We start from the raw sequence: 19,325 nt of genomic DNA, 5'->3' as shown, positions 1-19,325 counted from the left end.
CGATCGATAGGAATGTGTCTACGAATTACAAAACTTCGATCGATCTGTAAATAGATATATCGCGCACACTTAAAGCTCGATTCACAGTATCGATTTGAGATTAATCATCATTCTCGTTCTTTGCACGTTCGAGAATAAATATCTTCTTAATGTACTTAATATTTGGCCGATGAAGTATCATAGATCTCTTACAGTTTTATAAAATATAATATCAAATATAATAAACTATGAAAGAGAAAGAGAGAGAAACAGAGGGAAAAAGAGAGAGAGAGAGAGAGATAGTTGGAAACGTTGGAAAATCAAAGTACCGTTAAATTAATGCAATAGACCGACAAGTGGAATATAATATATCACACGCTTGCATCATTGAGATAGGCCCCCCGAGCACAGATGCAGTTATGCAGTTTATAAGCTTTCGGTATTACCAAGTATATTTACCAACATAACGAACATTTTATCAGATGGGATCATATTTTTTTGAAAATATTCTTTTCACTCTATATAAATCAAACAGGTGAGACTAAAACTAAAATCTTTCCTTTCATTTATTCATACACGCGATAACAAATCGATTCAATATCATATGCGCAACATTGGAATTTAAAAGATCTATATCTAAATACACGACATTTGTTTTAATAATATACAATAAATATAACAATAAATATAAATATACCGCGAGTCTTGACGCGAATACGTTTGCTCAATCGAATTAATTATACCCAAAATGGGATATTTACTTACTAAGATAGATTTTTTACCACCTAATGAAATAAAACATTTTTTCTCTGTCATGCAAAAAAATCAAAACCAATGCAACCTTTATGTAATATCGATAAACTTTTATCAATCATCCATATATATATATATATATATTTATGTTGTATGATGTATGTATGTATGTATGTATGCTGTAAGAATTTCTAATTAAAATTATGATCATATGCTTAATTACACAGTGGATAAGAATGCTCATCCTTGTAACATGGTTCTTTTTTTTACATCAAATTGCGGCTGAACAATTTATGGTAGAAAAATGGGTTGTGAATTTAACAACCAATTCCATTGGCTTAGCAATGGAAGAAACAAAGACCGTTCCATTCTCTGTCAAAACAAAATATTCAGGAAATTTCAGTTTTGATTATATAAGCGAATCGACCGATGTTGCAACAATAAGTGGTGTTATTAAACAAAATGATAGCAAGCATTTCTATGGTATACTTAATATCACCGGTATCTTTTTGGGTACTACAAAAATTAAATTATATCTGATCAAAGATAAGGTGAGTTATTTTATCTAGACACTGCAATATGAATTTTATATAATACAGATTGTTTCAAATTTATATTTTTAGAACATAGAAGACAGCAAAGATATTCTTTCTGTTACGGTAGTGCGTTATCAACGAACGTTAGATACAATATTTACTGTTAGCGTTGCAATACTTGTATCTATCCTCTATATTAATTTTGGTTGTGCTATGGATTGGGAAGTATGTAAAAGAACATTAAAGAAACCTATCGGCCCTGCCATAGGATGCTTTTGTCAATTCTTCTTTATGCCTTTGGTAACACGTCTAATAAAAATAAAAACAACTTGGCCTAATTTGCTTAACTATAATAATAATAATAATAATAATAATATAATATTTTGTTTTCACAGTTGAGTTACGGTATCGGATATTGTTTATTTCCTGACAAACCTGAACTACAAATAGGCATGTTCTTCACAGGGATAAGTCCAAGTGGTGGAGCATCAAATATTTGGACCGTATTATTGGATGGAAATTTGAATCTTTCTATCACTATGACTACGATATGCACTATACTTGCTTTTGGTAATTTAACGTATATATGTATATAGATGTGTACAAAAAAAAGAAGAGAAAAAGAAAAGAAAAATCAAAAAACATCATTATGTATAAAGTGTTTTAAATGAATGTATGTTCTATACAGGGTTTATGCCATTTTGGGTATTTACCCTAGGCAAACGTATTTTTGAACGCGGAAACCTTGCCATACCTTATAATCGTATCGCAATGTTTGCAGTTGGTCTTATAATACCTCTATTGATAGGATTTCTTATACAAAAGAAATTACCAAAATTATGCAAGTTGATGATACGAATAATGAAACCATTTTCAGTAATTCTTATAATATTTATCGTTGTATTTGCTATCCTTACTAATCTATATTTGTTCAGATTATTTTCATGGCAGGTGAGCTTTTTTAAATCTATTTTTTTTTTATTTTTTTGTTTTACGAACGTAATACAAAAAAAATGCATTAAATGATATAATATGAATTGCAAATTTTTAGATAGTGGTAGCAGGCATGGGTTTGCCATGGTTGGGATTTATTTTTGGCATGTTGGTATCCTTAATCTTTAAGCAATCTCGGCCAGATATTATAGCAATAGCGATCGAAACAGGAATACAAAATACAGGTGTCTCTATTTTTTTACTTAGATTTACTTTAAAGCCACCTGCCGATGATTTAACTACAGGTAAGTTGAACCTGAAAATACATGATACGGTTGTTGATTTGCAATTTTTCAAACCAATTTTCTTTTGTTTTTTTTTATTTCTTTTCTTTTTTTTTTTTTTGTTTTTCTTTCTTTCAGTGGTACCAGTGTCATCCGCCATAATGACCCCCATACCGTTAATAATTTTATATATAGTAAAACTAATATTTAACTATAAACGCAAGCTACAAAAGCGTACAACAAATACTTCCAAATCTTTAGAAAATTCTGAATGTACAGAAACTATTAACACTGCCCTACAAACTAATTTGCATTAAAAATAATATAATGCGTGCGTTGATGGCAATAAATATAATCTTTATTCACAGTTCAAGATTGAGAATTGCAATATTTCTTTTATAAAAGATTATTATATAATATTAGATAAATCTGTAAGATTCATTTATCCATTTCTCATTAAGTTCTACTAAAAGTATACTATAATAAAAAGAGAGAGGAAAAAACATAGTTTTATTTACATTTATACGAAGAATGAAATGTATTTTAAATTATTAGTAAATCCGAATAATGAAATTATTTTGTATTTACATAAATCTATCCATCTAAAAAATATAGATGTTAAATACGTGTTGTAATTATTTAATAATAATTTGAATAAATCATAGGAGAAACGTGACGTCTATAATTTTCTAACATTTCTTCTCGCATTTTGGTGGAAATAAAACTATATTCATGCAAAGAGAAGATGCGTTCCTTTCGATTCCAACCAGATAAAAGCTATTTTTCTGTTTACAGTTGTCACACCTGGGATCTTTGAATATTAGCGCCGTTCGGTTCGCTCCTTCTGTGAATCAACCTCGTCCTACTTCAGGTCGTAGACCTTCGTGTACGCCAGTATACGTATCGTATGTGTATCCGAAAGCATTACCGGAGACTCACGGTTCGGCAAATATGAAAATTACGTTCCTTACGAGCTTCGCATAGAATTTGAATGTTTACAAGTACAAGTGATGTTAATCGACGCTCAATTTTCGGTAGTGGACATGCAAACGCGTTACTGTGATGTTATGCGTTACTGCTCCGAGTATGGAAACTGATTTGAAAGAAGAAGCGTTCAGTAAGGAAGAAATATCGTTGGTGTCTGTAGGGTGTATTGCGTAGGAATGGTATCACCGTCCAAGCTTCAACATCAAGAGCAAAAGCAACCGTCGAAAGAGTATATATTGAATAAATGTTCGTGTAAGTGATCGCGAAACGACACGCTTCGTCATAGGCTTGTGTATACACGTACACGAGGAAACGGGTAATGCGTATACACAACCCACACGCGCGCGCGCACGGTCGTTTCAAGACGACGACCTGCATATTCGTCCCAAGCGTTTGGCTCATCTACCAAAATTCGATACCCCTCTAGTCCCTCTTCCCCGTTTCCCCTACCCTTCCCCCGCCCATCCCTACAATTTCCATCTCATACCAATGGAATGTCTTCTTCTAACAAGCGTGTTTCTTTTTGACACGATTTGTTATTTAAAATAAAAAGAAAAAGAAAAGAAAAGAAAAAAGAGAATACTCTTTTGTTGTAACTTGGCGCGACATCTAGCGTATCTTTATTTGATTTTGATTTTGATTTTGATTTTAACAGGTCAGCTGCTTTGACATTCAAATTGCGATAGAATTATATTTTTAACACAAGTTCTTATCTTCTCTTATGTTGGAAATGATACTAGGTATTATTTTATATTCAATATTAAGCTATATTAAGAGGTAGTCTTTCCTTTCAACGACGTAATTATCTCTCTGTTACAACCATACTATGCGATTAAGCGCAATAGTAGATGACTTTCTTTTTATATAAATTTTGTATTTATATTCGCATATAAATATATGATATATTTATTATTGGCTTTGTTAAAATACACGAAAGATGCTATGAAAACAGATAGGTAAATCCGTGACTATGGAACTTTTGAACCTTGAGTTAAATAATCGTCATTGAAATAGGTTTATTTATTTCTAGATGTTCGCATACAAAAGGGCCTGAAACCTTTGGCAAAGAAGTCATTTTACTTGGATATAAAGAATCATGCCGCTTCGGCCAAGCTAGAGGCAAAAATCAAGGATCTTGGAGGAGTGAGTGTCATTATTTGAGTGAGATTTTAATATTGGACGTACTAAAAGCTTATATAGTGCATCATAAATTTGCCTGTTATATCTCTTTTGTCGATTCGTTCTACAAAGATTTTGGATACATTTTGGATAGGCTGCCATACTATTTTTTCACCCCTTCCCGCCATTTTTGATTGGTGCGTCTCTACGGTCGATAGAGGACGTGACCTACCACTACTTGCACGCGGCGCGTCATCGGACGCGATTTTGAATTTTCTAAAAGTACGATCGTAAATGTAATGTAATGCATTTAATAAAGGGCTAACATTGAGAGTACGTGTAACGTACGATGTCATAGTTTGGACTGGTTGCGTTGTCTTAGGAAGGTAGGAGAGAAAGATTGATCTCGTAAAAATAGAAAGTTTCGAATTCCTTCTGGTTTACACTTGGAAGGGAATCTCTTCGAAGGAGGCCTTCTTTGAACTCGTTCACAAATCTATTCTTAGCGAGTTTCTTGCTCCTTAGACTTGAGTGAATGCGCAATACTGTATAGACTAGAGAATGAACGCTGACATTTATTCGCTGGCATTGGCCGAGCTTAATTCGAAAAATCAAAATGTATATGCGAATGAAAAAGACAAGAAAAAGAGAAAAGAAAGTACGGAGAATGTGAACGGTGACGGTGACATTTCTTATTATCCTATGCGAATACGCCATCGCAAATATTTGCTCTCTGTAGCGACATTCGTCCTATATCGTCGTCGTCGTCGTCGTCGTGGAATGAGAGGAGAGAGAGAGAGAAAGAGGCATGCGGAGAAAAGGGAGAACCGAACCGTCGCGGCCTGAGCGCGGGCTCCGCCCCGAAAGGAAGCGCGGGGCCACTCATTGCAACGTTGCACTTCGCAACGAGCTTGACCGACCGACTATTCTCAACGATCCGCTCTCTCTCTCTTTCTCTATCTCTCTCTCTCTCTCTTTCCCTCTCTCTCTCTAATTCTTCAAAGTAAAATCAGAAATACGCGTTACGGGAACTATTTTGTTCATCTTCCAAATGGGCCGCAAACGACGATATCGTGTATGGTAAGACCGTTGATTTTCGCGCCATCTTTAGTCGTTCGTACGAAGTTAAGTCTTTTCTCGTGGAGATGGCTCCCTGGGTGTGCGTATACGTGCGTGTGCATGTTTTCAACGTGTGCGTTCGAAAAAGAGAAGCATGGCGATGGTCCGGTGGGGGTAATGAACGAGAAAATACGCTAGGGCCGTTTGTAACAGAGACCGAACTTGACGCTCGTGCGAGGAACGAGAAATGGGTAGATGAAGCCGTATTATCCGTCATCTTCAGCGAAGATCAGCGGACGCGGACACAAAGCGCCGCCATCAGGCACCCATGCTAAGCTGTTAACGGCGAATGGCCATTTTGTGCGTGACAGTTCTCTCCCGCGAAGCAAGAATAACAACGACATTGCATCAGTCCAAACGATCTCACGCATATTTACCAAAAATTTTATTCCTACACATTTTGCAATTAAAATCGTCGTCGTTGTTGTCGTCGTCGACGTCGTCGACGTCGTCGTCGTCGTCGTCGACGTCGTCGTCGTCGTCGTCGTCGTCGTCGTCGTCGTCGTCGTCGTCGACGTCGACGACGACCGTAGCTTTGCCCGGTCTCTTTTTCACAACGATTTACCCAAGCGAGTCTACACAACTTCAAAAACTATATATTTACGCGTGCGTTAATCGTGTATTTACCATGAGAAGTCGGTGATATTGTATTAGATATTTTATTTGGACGCCACCGCTCAATGTTTTATTTTTGAAGTTGAATTTTGTTTGCTCTCGAGCGTATATTCTGCTGCGACACGCGCCTTGACAGCAAATCCTTTCCTCTCCTCTTCTCTCCCTCCTCTGTACTCCACTCCCTCCTTCCTTTTATTCCCCTGTCTTTTTCTCGCCTTACGACTCTCCTTCTCTTCTTCCTCTTGTTCCTTCTCTTTATCAAACGTGAATCTTACGACGAACATTTCGTTCCTTCTCGAAGAAGAAACAAGTTCTCCTTTAAAAATAAATTTCAACTCTCACGAGGATACATTAAAGGGAGGGAGCACGTGTCTCTCGTGTGTGTTGTGTTACGTGGTACTGTGTGCACCCATAAAAAAAAAAAAAATATTAGACACGTATCGTTTGAAATCTGTGTGTACTATGCGGTGGATTAAGACTACCATATTAACCGCGTCAAGTTTTAGCGTCAATGACATACGCGCTCTGTATTTCTCTTGGTGCCATTCTTGCGAACGTTTAATCCGAAAATTACTTTGGATTTCCGGCGTACTTTTCGTCGCGTACATCGCTCTATCTGGAGAAGATTGTTGTGCTTGGAATATCGTTTGAAGTCGGCTCAAAACAAAACACTGGACGATTATTCAGTGTCAGGAAAGCATTGGTAAAGGCACTTGGCATACGTACAGTCTCTTCTATCTCCTATACAATTTTGGATATATTTTTTTCCAAGCATATTTCTATCGCATAACGCTACAAAGGAGGAGGCATTTCCGCGGTTTATTGCTTTTCCCCTTAAACGTAATCAAAATCATAATTACAATTCGTACAAGTTTTGATACAAGCATCGATAACGACGCATTCCAAATATTATTATATTTATATGGTTAAAAATATTATATTATAATTGGAAATGTTATAAATCAAAGAAAAGAGATCTATTATACGTTGATAGTTCCTTTTTGTTTCAGGTGATAGAATTATTTTTAGTGCGCACCGTTAGTCTAGTTGTCACAGATCGTATTGACAGAGTCGGTCAAGTTCATTGCGAAAAATATAAATGGGGTTGTATCAGTGGTGGCAGCGGGGGAACCCCCTCGCTGAGGAGCATAGAATTTCCAACTCCGACACCTCCTACGCCGCTTTTAAGTTCTGAGTGTCCTTTGTACAATACGACCAATCTGCAGGGTCACACTACCCAAAGATCTGTAAGTTGGAACAAAAGAATAGAAAGGACAAATATAATAATTATATTATACCACATGTAATATCGTATTGATGTTTCTTTATATACCCTGTAATATAGAAATCGCGGACGGATGCAATGTTGGAACGTGCTCTGACCCAACCACAGCATTGTTCCGTGGATCCGCTTGACAACGCCCTCAACTGGGGAATACCTATCTGGGCAACCGATAAAATTCAGGCTTGGCTTGATAAAATCTATGCGTCTCTTAAAGACACTAGTAGTTTGAAACATCTACAAGGAACAACGAGCCGGCATAGGTTCGAGAAAGATCTCAAAGTCAAGCACTTGAAAGGGTCGTATGTCAAGTTTGAATCTTTTCGCAGGTAAAATTCATTCTCATCGAATACGACAATATTCAATTTCTCTTTGATAATGACCAATCATTTTTTTTCCAGAGATACAAGACCGGTATTTTTGGAATTGTCAACGTGGCCAACGTTGAACTTTGACGGAGACCCAGGGACTTGTCCTTTCGACGCTAAGAGGAGAGAAAAACTTGAAAATAAAACAAATAAGGAGATTAAGGAAAACAGAGAAGCTATCGCAAATAAAAAAGAAGTACGATGCAATAAATTTACAGTATTTTTAAGTATTATATATCGTTTATATACGACTAGTCGCAAAATTTAATGTTCCAATTATCTTGCTGTCAGGGTAAAGAGATGACTCGACGACCACGTGCAGCTCGTGCTCGTAGAACGGAACAATTAGGAGCTGGTTATTGTGAAATATGTCGAATAGATTATCGTGATTTAGCGAAACATGTGCAAAGCGATCAACATTCGAGTTTTGTTCAAAACGATGACAATTTTCTCTCTTTGGATACGTTAATCAATACAAGTGCCAGTGTAGAGGCATTTTTGAAACTAAACAGAACAAAAGATATTGGGTAAGTAGCTTTTTCATTCTCGATTCTATTATCTTTCTTTCTTTTTTTCTTTTTTTCTTTTTTTTGTCTCCACTCCCCCCCATTTTTTTTCTTCCCCAATTCTCCCAATCCAATTTGATGATCCAGTATTATCTATGCTGATCTTATTGCGCCTAATTTATTTCATTCCAAAATATAAGTAAAGTAACATTTTTTAATCTGTCTTGTTTTTCTTTCTCTTTTTTTTTCTTTTTTTTTCTTTCTTTCCTTTTTTTTTTTCTTTTCTTTCCTATAGAGAAGAATGCAATATATATCCAACCGAGGATCGTACTCTTCGCGACGTACTGCCAGAGGAAAAGATCGCTAAGAATGAAAAGACTTCAAATAATTACTCCGTACAAGGAATAGACATGGTGCAGTGCAATGGAACTCGAAGAAATCTTAATTTAAAATTAAACTCTCCTCACAACTTGCGAACGCGCGCTAAACACGAAAGTGGGCATTTATTGAGATCAAAGGGTAGCCCTTGGCACGAGGTCGATAAGAACGAAAAATTTTACGACAAATTCGAGGGTTTTACTATAAAAAAGAGAGCAAAGGGAACCATTTGGATCGAAGAAGAAGATCCGGAAAATAAATACTCGCAAGCAAGTGACATTAAAAGCTCCGACCAAGTAGATTATAATAATATTAAATCGCCGGGAAAAGATGTAAATGGTATCAATCAACGTGATTATGGGGATAATAATACTGTAAATAAAAGGCATAATGGTACAGATAATCAGGATATTAAAGAATTAGACGGCGGGAGGGTTCCAACTAATGAACAAAATGGTGTATTTAATCCTGAGCTTCCTTCGAAGAATGAAAACGACGCGAATATTAATATTCACGGAGAGATTGTAAGATCTAATTTGTTGAAAAATAATGTAAATATAAATGGCTTGTCCGATAAGAATAATCGTATAGAATCATGGAAATCTACGGACGGTAAAGTAAAGTTTGATGGTGTGAAGAATGAGTTGGAATTACAAAGAGTACGATCGGATATCGGGAGAGTAGTCGGAAGTGGTGATCATAACGAGAAGAAGGAATCTATCGAGGTAGTCTGTAATAATGGTCATACGGATAACAATCAGAAGGAATTAAAGGCGTTACAATGTGCGGAAAAGGAATTGGGTTGTGAGAAATTACGATCGCCTAGGGTTGCTGCTGGTGGTAGAAGAGGTGGTAGAAGTTTTCGCGGGCGTCATAGATTGTCGGTCGAAGAACGCCTGATCGAGGATAATCGTGCATATTATAAAGTCGAGGTATTAGGAAGTAAGCTACGGTCGAGCACATTACCGTGCAACAATACCTTATCAAATTCTACGATTAAGGATGCGGAGGTGGAGGAGGAGGAGGAGGAGGGGGAGGAAGAGGAGGAGGGTGAAAAGAAGGAGCAACAGCAGCAACAGCCATCCAGTGAGAAACCAGTTGTCGTAAGATTCAAACGCGTAAGAAAATCTGAGCTTTCTCTGTTAAGCGACGAGGCCGAGTCTTTTATGTTTGGAGAACCTAAGCGCGACGATACGAGCGAGATTAGCGACGAAGAACAAACTAGTGTTTTACCTAGGGACACCGAAAGCGATTACAACGAGACTGTCAGTTCCGACATACTTAGTTCGAGCTTGGATTCCAATCCTCGGATAAAACAAGAGATTTTGGAAGAAGATTCGCAGGACTCCGTTAATCTTGGCAGAGCGAGAAAAAGAAGGCGTACACAGGCAGAGGCGCTTATTAAAGACAATGCCGACTATTACAAGTTCGAAACACCTGGCAGTAGATTGAGATATCAGGCACCGTTAAGCGGGGTCAACAAGGCCCCCATTAATACCGAACGCAAGGAGGTAAGATCTGACGTTAATGGAGGAGAAGTCGTAGAGAAAATATATCCGTCCAAACCTTCGGCAGAAGTTGAAAGAATGCAATTTTCGTTCGAAGTTGTACCGAAATCGGAACCGTGGTATCAAACCTATCAACGACAGGACGAGGGCGCTGAATTTTGGCATTACTTCAGCGACGGGGATACAGGAAGACCGTTTCTTTTACCCTATGAGATAGAAAACTTCCATGAGACCATACTTAGGAATCAGGCGAAGAATGAGAATAGGAAAAAGGGTAGAGGCCGTAGTATAGGCTGCATCGGACGGTCACCTAGAAAAAGTCCGCGTTGTCATGCATCGACGTTGGCGATAATGTCCACGATCATAAGAAAAAGGGAACAACAGCAAATCTCTTCAAATCTCTGTACGATAGAGGAATGTCAATCTCTGAAATCACAGATGGATACTCAGGCGAAAGCGGATGCAAAAGGAGATATTAAATTGGATTCCAAGGTGTCCGACATCGATGAAGAATTGAAGGAAATCGCGAAAAATATCGACGAAATGCTTAATACGAGAGATGTCATAGAAATGGAGGATGCGTTTGAACCCGATAATGTACAAATGGACGGGCTAGAGGAGGAGGAGGATGATTTCATCGAATCGACGAATGTACCGAAAGGTCCGCCGGCAAATCTGTTGGAATTACTGGACAACTGTCATGAACTCGTACCTTGTATAGAAAATTCATCGTGTGCCAGTTCGGAGTGCGGTGAAGGAAATGTCGAGTCGCCCTTAAAACGACGTAAAAAGAGAAAAAATAGAACGGGATGGCCCGGGATTAAGATACGAAAAAAGTTACAAAATAAGATGATTATAGGCACGTACAACGGTGCTCAAGGAAATTTCAAGAGAGCTGGGGAGTTATCGAGAGAGAAAAGTGTTGGTCCGTTTGACGAAAGGAATAACGAGGTTGACGGCGACGCCGACATGTCTCTGCGATTGATGGCAGACACACATACAGAAATAGTTTTATCGAATGGTAGTACGATTTCATCTACTACCAGGCACAATGAAAAGACTACGGTCGATAAAAAAAATAATAAAAGCACGCCGGATGATTGCGATGATCCTGGCGTATCTACTAAAACATCTCCTAGAGCGTGTCCCAAAACGTGTCCTAAAACGTGTCTTAGCGCGACTGTGATCGGTAAAAATAAAAATGCGGACAATAGCGGTGGCAAAAATTCCACGACTGTGGACGAATTGAGAATTCCTAAGGTATTTGGCGAGGCGCAAAGGACTTTATCGGATAAGAATTTTACGTTGGACATAGAGGAAGAAGTGTCGGAGAACGATCCTGGAAACGATGAAAATCACGAGAATGTATTTAGGAAAGATGTGAACGGTGTTATTGTGTTGGAACGACAATTCATCGCGAAAGCTGTCGTAAAGAAACGTCCGCGCATAAACACATCCTCCGAGGGCTGCGAATCGCGTACCGAAATTGAAAACCATGACATTTTGTCAGCCAGAAAGGACATAGATTCCGGGATAGTATCGAGAAAGCATCATAGCCCCGGCGACGTGTCTAGGCTGGGATGTCAACAAACCCGTTCGGAAAACTCTAATATCGATGTGGACGCTCATAGGACGGTTTACAGAAGGAGTAAGGTAGGAGGAGTGGTAAGGTCTAGGAAACGAGTTAACACGAGGAAACAACAACGAAGGAATAATAACGTTCCCTCGGAATCCGTATACGAGAGCGAAAATTGCAAGAATGAGTCTTATTTGAGTATTACTTGTAAAAAGCAAGAAACTATGAAGAGTGCGAAGAAACAAAACGACGAAACGATAGGACCCTCGGTCGACTTACAGGACTCGGCCGAATTGGAGTGTGCATTGTCGGAACGTAACACCCCCACCACCACTACCACCATGCCGCCTTCCGATTTACAACAAAGACGTTCGAGCATCGAGTTTCAGCCGGTAGTTAGAATGATGAAGATAGACAATCCAGTTGATATGGATCATAGTATTTTGTCGGTTACTGTAGCAAGTAATAGAAGGTTAAGAAGTTCGAATTCTCATAGAACGAACGCTCAGCCGCCGCGAAAACGTTTGAAAACTGCGCGTGGACAATTTGGAAGGTGGTTGAAAAGTAGTAGCTGAAATCTCGGATAAATCGCGCCTACGCCAACCGTCGTGAAATTTCAAAATTAAAGAGTCCTCTTTTATGCTGCTGCTGCTGCTGCTGCTTCTTCTTCTTCTTCTTGCCACCAAGAGGCACTGGAATTTTGAAATTTTCTTCACCCATGTAAATTATGTGTAATATAGTATTCGTCTATGTAGTATATAGTATTTAACGTTACTGACACGTAAAATCTTAATAATATTCTACTTGATATCTTCTTGACGCGGTACACGCGATAATGCGTTGTCAAACTTGTACATTCGTCGAATGCGGTCTTGATGTTCTCAGAATTAATGTTTTTTCTATCCGCATCGTCACCCATCCAACTCCCTCCCTCCCTCCATCCCACAGCGGCTTTTTTGTTTATATTATAATGTTTGTAACAGGTACAAAAATATTCCATGTATTATATAAACGGTATTTCTGGAACATATGTGACTAAAGAGAAGAAATTCTTTAAGCGCGCACGAGACTGCATACAGCTTTGTAATATGTATAATCTCATATTCTGTTTATGCTTCGCATTATCCAAGGTAATACTGTAAATCCTCGGAGGAAAACAAAAACAAAAAAAGAAGAAAAAACTACAAAAAAAAAGGGAAATACCTTAATTATTTTATTTCAAGTGGAAATATGTAAGTTTCTCGTGAGTTCAACAAGAAAAATTATTATTAAAGATACGAATTTTTCAATAAAAGAGACTGGTTTTTTTTTCTTTCTCGAGCGATAACTATCCTCCGATATTAATTTTAGCTTTTAACTTTGCGCCAAGGTAAGTGATGAAATGCGAGTTAATTTAAAGTTCGATTATATCGTCAATGTCTGCGAGTGAGAGAGAGAGAAAGCTTATTTATTTTTTGTCTACTACACATCAATGACGAAGAATTATCATCGATAGCTTATTTATTCTAATTCATACAAGTCCTTCGCGTTCTTTAAACGATTTCTTTAAATCGGATAATTTCTTCTGCCTTTGTCGTTTCTTTATTGACATCTTTTCTTTGAGCACGCGTTCTTGATTCTCGATTGATTGATCGCCATTTAATAAATTGTCTAATTTGGTTATCATTATATCTCGTGCACGTTTCTGATTAATCCATAAACTTCTTGTTTCATGGCATTTTACAACGATCCCCGTTGGTTTATGTTTCAAAGTCACGGCATTGTTCGTTTTATTAGTTGCTTGACCACCTGGGCCGCTTCCTCTTACAAATCTTTCCTCAAGTTCATTCTCGTCGAGAGTCGGTACTTTCGAATAATCCAAATAACGTTTAAAGGATTTCAGACGTACTTGATTGTAGTTACTTATACGTTGCGTTTGACGAAATTTCATTTTCATATCCTTATTACAATAATTAGGTATATTAAAGAGAGGCATCTTTTTATCGACCCATTGAAATACACCATAAGACAATAAACGTTTACTCAGAATAGATTGTACGTATGAAAATACGGTATTAGTAGCGTGTATATTCATCTTGATCATACATTATTTTAATAAATTTTCATGATTTAAGTTACACCACTCTTTGATTTTTCAGTAAAGTCAATCCTTTCTGAAATATAAACATACGAAACAATGACGCAATAATACTATTGTAGGATCAGCATTCAATTTTATAGGTTATGGTTTGATCGAATATTCGTTTCAAATAAAAATATTCGTGTAACAAGACTTCTTACGATAAAATTACCTTCAATTGAAAGTCAATGTCTGCCACCTCGGTTAGATATTTATTCTGTTTAAATTCTTCTCGTATTTTTTGTCGATAATATTTTTTATCTGTAAATCTTAACTGCTCACCATAACGTAATAAATCTTTATAAAGTTTTAAAATTGCAATTCTCATATTGTAGAATTTATTATTATATTATTACAAACATATTATGAAAATAATGTTATTTTCTATTTAATTGCAATTAACGAAAAGTTTCGTCAAGAGCTCAAGAAAATGAACCTCTCGTGTCCCTCGTCTCGATTGCGACACCACGTTATCTTCTTGTTGCTTTGCCATCAGTGCTGCTCAATCGATTGTATTTCATTACGTGTACTATATATCACATGATCAACCGTAAACAATATTCAAACCATTTTGTTTACATTGTCATCTCGCGCGAAATACTAATGTCAATTGAAAGATTAAAAGATATTTTATTTTATTATATATATATATATATACATACATATGTACATACGTACACACATATGTATATATTGGCTGAAAGGACCGGAAAGAAAAGAACATTTACACAGTAAACCTCTACTATTTAAAATATCAACGTTTTATTTATAAAAGCAACGTACGTGTAAAAACATTCCAAATTTTTGTGCTTTTCAAATAAATATGATTCTTTTTTGTTATCATCCGTAAATATATATGTGCGTGAGCGTGTGTGTGTGTGTGTGTGTGTGTGTGTGTGTGTATTAAAATTCTTTAAATTCTAGTTGATACATTTTTTGGATTACATCTTGCATTTCCAGTTCCTTTGCGATTTCATTGATTAATTCATCCACAAGTTTATCTGAAATCCTATATGAAAAATGAAAGCTCAAGATTATTATCTGTAATTCATACTAAAATGAAAAAAAAAAAATATATATATATATATAAAGAAAATGACTTAATATTTACCATGCCACAATATCCCATGGCTTATTTTGTGTATCGTTAGAATACATCGGGTTACATTTAAATAAATGATAGTATTCGATTTTATATCTCAAAAATTTGGCTTCAGTTTCTTTAGAGATATTTAATTGGACGAGACTATTCTGCTGTAAAATATTTTTTTTCCACATTTTATTTTTACATATTTGTTTGTAGTAAAAAAAATTTAATGCTAAAATATCTTTCTAAGCATATTGTATTTTCATTGTTGCATCTATATAATACTCACACTTTTATGATTGTCCAAGTGACTCATAGCATTACATGTATGCTCGTTGGACATGTTATCCAAAGATGAAAGACAAATCAAGTCCATGTTTCTTCTATCCTTACTGATTTCTCTTCTGCTGTTTTAAATTGAGGAGAGAGAGAGAGTGAAAGAAGTAATATAAGTTAAAATAAATATCCGACAAACGTTATTCAATATTGTCGAAATACAACGCATAATTGTGTTTATCCTTTACCTCTTTGATAATGAATGTTTTTTAGGTATACGACTTGTGAGATCAACATTTGAAACATCTTTATCATTATAATCCTGAAAAGATTGATACTTTGGGAGAAATTCAAATAATACTTCGTCGGAAGTTGCTGTATAATTTTTCTATAATAAAAATTATTTGTACCTGTTAGAAAATAAATTAGATGGAAAAGCTATTATTTCATAATATATATCACCTTATTCATTGAATCGTTATAAAGATTTGTACGATTACTTTTTCTTTTATCATGTTTCACCTCGCCTTTACAAAATTTTATATTATGCGACGATTTATTAGACGAGTCTTTCATGATCTTTGCCTTTTTCGATAAAACTAATCTATTAGCACGCTTGGATTGTATTTCCAAGTTGGTATCCTATATTTGTAGGAATTTTTTAATTCCTTTTTATTAAATAATCTTTTTACGTCATTATATCATAAATTATAGTAAATTTTCTTACATCGTCAGAATCTACCGGGACTGTACCCATTATTGTCTTGATATCATCTTCCTTCAAGGATATTTTGTATTTTGCGTCGTCTTCTTGGATAATCTCTTTAGAAAATGCATTTGTAATTGGACTAGAATTTGGTTGTTGCGGTACAGACAAATGTTCGTTATAAATAATTTTATTATAACGCGTATTAATTTTTTTATCCTTTATATGACATGCTGCAAAACGTTATGGTTTAAGTTTTGGTTTGTAAAAATATATCAAGCATATCACGTACCTGAGGATTTCTCTTTAAAATTGCTCTTGTAAGTTTTAGCTTCTATATTATTGTACATTCTCAATCGAGCTTGCAAATTTTTACGTTTAAAACGATTTTTTGTCCGCGGTACATTTGATGGTATAATTACATTTGAAACTATATTGTAATCATCCAATTGCGATTCAGTTCCTGAACTTAGTTTCAACTTGGACAAAATAGCGTTACACTTGGCCTGTGTCTCTTTTTCCTGCAATTAGAGAACCTGTAAGCGAATTCAAATCTGACGTTTCTTATGCTTTTTCAAGATTTGAGGTGTGCACATTGAATGTAATTCATCTGTGCTTTTTCTTTTTTTTTCTTTTTCTTTTTTTTTCTTTTTTTTTTCTTTTTTTTTTACTCGAAAAGAGTATTTTTTATTTACCAGTGGTAACGTACAGGTATCTCCAGAGCCAAAATAATTTCTGGTCAATTGAATATGATCACAGATATCTTTCAAATCGGTCACTACCTTCAATAGTTCTTTGATCTTTTTAGAATGTCCTTGCGGAATTGAACAAGGAATATGTCTACAATAAGCAGTTAATCCATGCAATAACAACTGATGAGAAGATATCAATTTTTGTTCAATAATCTGCATGTGAAACGTAATGCCTCTACGACCAGATTTTATCTTTGCAGATGGTGAAATGGCGCGCATATGTTTCTGTATGTCACTGACATATCTGTTAAGATCGTATAAATAATTTCTCGATAGTCTTATACAAAATTCCATAACTCGTTGTTGTCTTCTTTTCAAATCTATGTCGCCATCGGGCAGTGGAATTCTGTCTAATCTGAACGAAATTTCATCTAACAATTCAGAAATCCTTTGCTGCATTATTGCAATTTTATGCGCAGTCACCGGATCTGGTTGCACAGAAATATTATCTTCTTTATCGCTTTCATAATCTATGCTCAATTCTGGAGTAGAATTGCATTCATAATTGCATATTACGTTTTGTTTTGTGCAATGTTTGCTTTGTACAATGTCGGAGGAAGTTCTTCTCAGATCCGATGATCGTTTAGATCTTACAAGTCTCTTATATGGCAACACGTCTTCTCTTAAGATTGACCGATCCATGTCGATAGTAATGGTATCACTGCTTTCTGTTTTTGTTATCCTATTTGTAAAATTTTCCTTTCCATGTTCTTCTGTCTGTTAATTAATAAAGTATATCGTCAAAGTTAATAAACGAAGTTATTAATAAACAAGAGCTTTTCTTTCATTCCAATAACATTGGAAAAATATATTTACCGGATAAATCGACTTATGATCATTCCTTTTACTGCCTTCCATATAAGATCCTAATTTATATTCCGGAAGTGCATCTTCCTCCAATCTTCTTAATTCTCTGTCTTCCCTGCCATACTCGTTAGTGCTAAATAAATGTATTATCATCGATAAATAATAATAGCCTCTTTCTCGTATGATATTACAACTAGGAAGAAGTAAATGAGTAACTTTCACATTTTATATATCTTACCTTATATTACCGTTTAATTCTTCTTCTTTTACGAATCTACGCCATGCGCGTTCCTCCTCGTCTCTACATCTTCGTCTTTGCACGTCTTTTATTATGTACTTGAATTGATTTCCAGATATGTACTTAAATTAAAAACAAAAAAAAGAAGGATATACAGATATAACATCAGAATTTCCCAACAAAATTATGATAATGATATTATAACTAAGAATTTCTTTTTTTCTTTTTCTCTTCTATACAATCATTCTTTATCATTTGCTTTTTTCTCTTTTTCCATTTTATTTTTGTAAACTTCATCACCTTGAAATCGTAATTTTCTCCATCCTCTCCACCCGAATACAGAAAATCTTCCTGTTCCTTTCCGTTCGTCAGGTAGCCGTCGAGATGCGAAGTTGCCAATAAAAATGACATTCTTTCTTTGGTTAGGTTTATCTTTCTTTCTCTCTTTCTCTTATTTTTTTCTTTTTTTCTCTCTCTCTCTCTCTTTACATATAATTTCGTCTATTCATCCGATTAGGATTATTTAAATGTTAAAAAAATATAAAAAGGGAGTATGCGTTGAATTTGATAAAATAGAACTATGGAAATATATGCCGCCCTGGGGATGAGAACAGGGGGTTGTGAGAAAAAATGTCTTTCGTTTTGCGGCAAGCCATCAATTGGTAGTTTAAATTCGATATCACTTATCGAACTACGAAGCAGATGCTTTAGAAATATATTAACGCGATATTCACTCAATACCAGCTTTCTGTCCCTAGATACGACTCCTTCGTTTTTCAATACAAAACAAATATAAAATGATCGCTATATGATTTTTTCGCGCATTAATTTTCTTATCAATCGTCAATTGTCTTGAATTCACGATGTAAAACGAAGATGTCGTTAATAATTTTTTCATTACCTCGAAATTTGTGCATCGGAAATGGGACATTTCAGTTTTCGTTTCAGTAAGTGTATATCTTTTCTTTTTTGTTTTTTGTTGTTTTTCAGACTATACATGCTCTAATGAGATTAATTAAAATCTATCAATAAAATGAATCTTTTAATCTCTGTCAATTTGCGCGCCAAATTTTGAAAGAGGCACAGCATTGGCTCGTTTTTTTGCGCGGCAACATTTACGAAAGGTGTGTTATTCATAGGGATAGTAGGATGAAAGGGTGGGCGCGGTTATCGCTCGTCAAATCACCACCACCGATCAATACTTGCGCGGCTACAAGGTCTCGTCATGGTTATTTTGGATTATTCGACGAACGGAGTCGGATTTTGCGCGGCGCCAAATTCTTAAAGGCATCGGTATCAAGGCGCGCCTTTTCGATAATAAATGTGGCCCACATTCGTGATCGGTATCACGGAGAGTGGCGAAAAAATTAAGAAATAATTTTTATTCGATTTTCCTA

At 35.9% G+C, this 19,325-nt stretch overlaps 5 protein-coding genes across 14 annotated transcripts; 2 read left to right on the top strand and 3 right to left on the bottom strand.

Moving 5' to 3' along the window:
- Positions 1-8: 8 nt before the first annotated feature.
- On the top strand, positions 9-3,740 carry LOC124430008 (ileal sodium/bile acid cotransporter-like). Of its 2 annotated transcripts, none has more exons than XM_046975993.1 (7): positions 9-514; positions 960-1,283; positions 1,356-1,568; positions 1,664-1,838; positions 1,957-2,219; positions 2,320-2,506; positions 3,281-3,740. In XM_046975993.1, the coding sequence occupies exons 2-7, from the start codon at positions 969-971 to the stop codon at positions 3,307-3,309; spliced, it is 1,182 nt and encodes a 393-aa protein (XP_046831949.1). In that variant the 5' UTR covers positions 9-514; positions 960-968; the 3' UTR covers positions 3,310-3,740. The 2 variants fall into 2 exon arrangements, with proteins under 2 accessions (XP_046831949.1, XP_046831948.1); XM_046975992.1 differs by lacking the exon at positions 3,281-3,740 and adding an exon at positions 2,624-2,858.
- On the top strand, positions 3,586-13,237 carry LOC124430001. 4 transcript variants are annotated; one of them, XM_046975974.1, is made up of 9 exons: positions 3,592-3,724; positions 4,128-4,212; positions 4,503-4,615; positions 4,724-7,028; positions 7,336-7,572; positions 7,671-7,936; positions 8,009-8,171; positions 8,267-8,502; positions 8,777-13,237. In XM_046975974.1, the coding sequence occupies exons 6-9, from the start codon at positions 7,689-7,691 to the stop codon at positions 12,516-12,518; spliced, it is 4,389 nt and encodes a 1,462-aa protein (XP_046831930.1). In that variant the 5' UTR covers positions 3,592-3,724; positions 4,128-4,212; positions 4,503-4,615; positions 4,724-7,028; positions 7,336-7,572; positions 7,671-7,688; the 3' UTR covers positions 12,519-13,237. The 4 variants fall into 4 exon arrangements, with proteins under 4 accessions (XP_046831928.1, XP_046831930.1, XP_046831929.1 ...); XM_046975973.1 differs by lacking the exon at positions 4,724-7,028; XM_046975972.1 differs by lacking the exons at positions 4,128-4,212; positions 4,724-7,028 and having other exon boundaries at positions 3,586-3,724.
- Positions 13,238-13,369: 132 nt separating this feature from the next.
- On the bottom strand, positions 13,370-14,026 carry LOC124430021 (mitochondrial translation release factor in rescue). The gene has a single exon (XM_046976010.1). It carries the CDS (start codon positions 14,024-14,026, stop codon positions 13,454-13,456), a length of 573 nt encoding a protein of 190 aa, XP_046831966.1. The 3' UTR covers positions 13,370-13,453.
- Positions 13,955-14,573, bottom strand: LOC124430023 (MIEF1 upstream open reading frame protein). The gene is made up of 2 exons (XM_046976012.1): positions 14,235-14,573; positions 13,955-14,096 (listed from the first exon to the last, which is right to left on the bottom strand). Exons 1-2 carry the CDS (start codon positions 14,388-14,390, stop codon positions 14,058-14,060), a joined length of 195 nt encoding a protein of 64 aa, XP_046831968.1. The 5' UTR covers positions 14,391-14,573; the 3' UTR covers positions 13,955-14,057.
- Positions 14,574-14,802: 229 nt separating this feature from the next.
- Positions 14,803-19,284, bottom strand: LOC124430006. Of its 6 annotated transcripts, none has more exons than XM_046975986.1 (11): positions 18,229-19,284; positions 17,929-18,050; positions 17,700-17,823; positions 16,827-17,600; positions 16,424-16,652; positions 16,153-16,364; positions 15,888-16,067; positions 15,674-15,813; positions 15,439-15,556; positions 15,174-15,316; positions 14,803-15,071 (listed from the first exon to the last, which is right to left on the bottom strand). In XM_046975986.1, exons 1-11 carry the CDS (start codon positions 18,337-18,339, stop codon positions 14,966-14,968), a joined length of 2,259 nt encoding a protein of 752 aa, XP_046831942.1. In that variant the 5' UTR covers positions 18,340-19,284; the 3' UTR covers positions 14,803-14,965. The 6 variants fall into 6 exon arrangements, with proteins under 6 accessions (XP_046831942.1, XP_046831944.1, XP_046831943.1 ...); XM_046975988.1 differs by having other exon boundaries at positions 15,174-15,313; XM_046975987.1 differs by having other exon boundaries at positions 15,439-15,553.
- Positions 19,285-19,325: the final 41 nt, after the last annotated feature.

The sequence above is a fragment of the Vespa crabro genome, chromosome 17 (assembly GCF_910589235.1).
Source record: "Vespa crabro chromosome 17, iyVesCrab1.2, whole genome shotgun sequence".
NCBI classification, from domain to species: Eukaryota; Metazoa; Arthropoda; class Insecta; order Hymenoptera; family Vespidae; genus Vespa; species Vespa crabro.
This window is presented reverse-complemented; position numbering and strand designations above follow the sequence as displayed.

Excerpts from the sequence above, each read along its gene's own strand:
- LOC124430008 (XM_046975992.1), top strand. The coding sequence starts at position 969 with ATGCTCATCCTTGTAACATGGTTCTTTTTTTTACATCAAATTGCGGCT. Across the intron at positions 2,220-2,319 it reads TCAGATTATTTTCATGGCAG|ATAGTGGTAGCAGGCATGGG; the intron begins GTGAGCTTTTTT and ends GCAAATTTTTAG. Across the intron at positions 2,507-2,623 it reads TGCCGATGATTTAACTACAG|TGGTACCAGTGTCATCCGCC; the intron begins GTAAGTTGAACC and ends TCTTTCTTTCAG.
- LOC124430001 (XM_046975972.1), top strand. The coding sequence starts at position 3,649 with ATGGTATCACCGTCCAAGCTTCAACATCAAGAGCAAAAGCAACCGTCG. Across the intron at positions 4,616-7,335 it reads AAATCAAGGATCTTGGAGGA|GTGATAGAATTATTTTTAGT; the intron begins GTGAGTGTCATT and ends TTTTTGTTTCAG. Across the intron at positions 8,503-8,776 it reads AACAGAACAAAAGATATTGG|AGAAGAATGCAATATATATC; the intron begins GTAAGTAGCTTT and ends TCTTTCCTATAG.
- LOC124430021 (XM_046976010.1), bottom strand. The coding sequence starts at position 14,026 with ATGATCAAGATGAATATACACGCTACTAATACCGTATTTTCATACGTA.
- LOC124430023 (XM_046976012.1), bottom strand. The coding sequence starts at position 14,390 with ATGAGAATTGCAATTTTAAAACTTTATAAAGATTTATTACGTTATGGT. Across the intron at positions 14,097-14,234 it reads ACATTGACTTTCAATTGAAG|AAAGGATTGACTTTACTGAA; the intron begins GTAATTTTATCG and ends TTTATATTTCAG.
- LOC124430006 (XM_046975986.1), bottom strand. The coding sequence starts at position 18,339 with ATGTCATTTTTATTGGCAACTTCGCATCTCGACGGCTACCTGACGAAC. Across the intron at positions 17,601-17,699 it reads ATCATAAGTCGATTTATCCG|ACAGAAGAACATGGAAAGGA; the intron begins GTAAATATATTT and ends ATTAATTAACAG. Across the intron at positions 15,072-15,173 it reads CCATGGGATATTGTGGCATG|GATTTCAGATAAACTTGTGG; the intron begins GTAAATATTAAG and ends TTTTTCATATAG.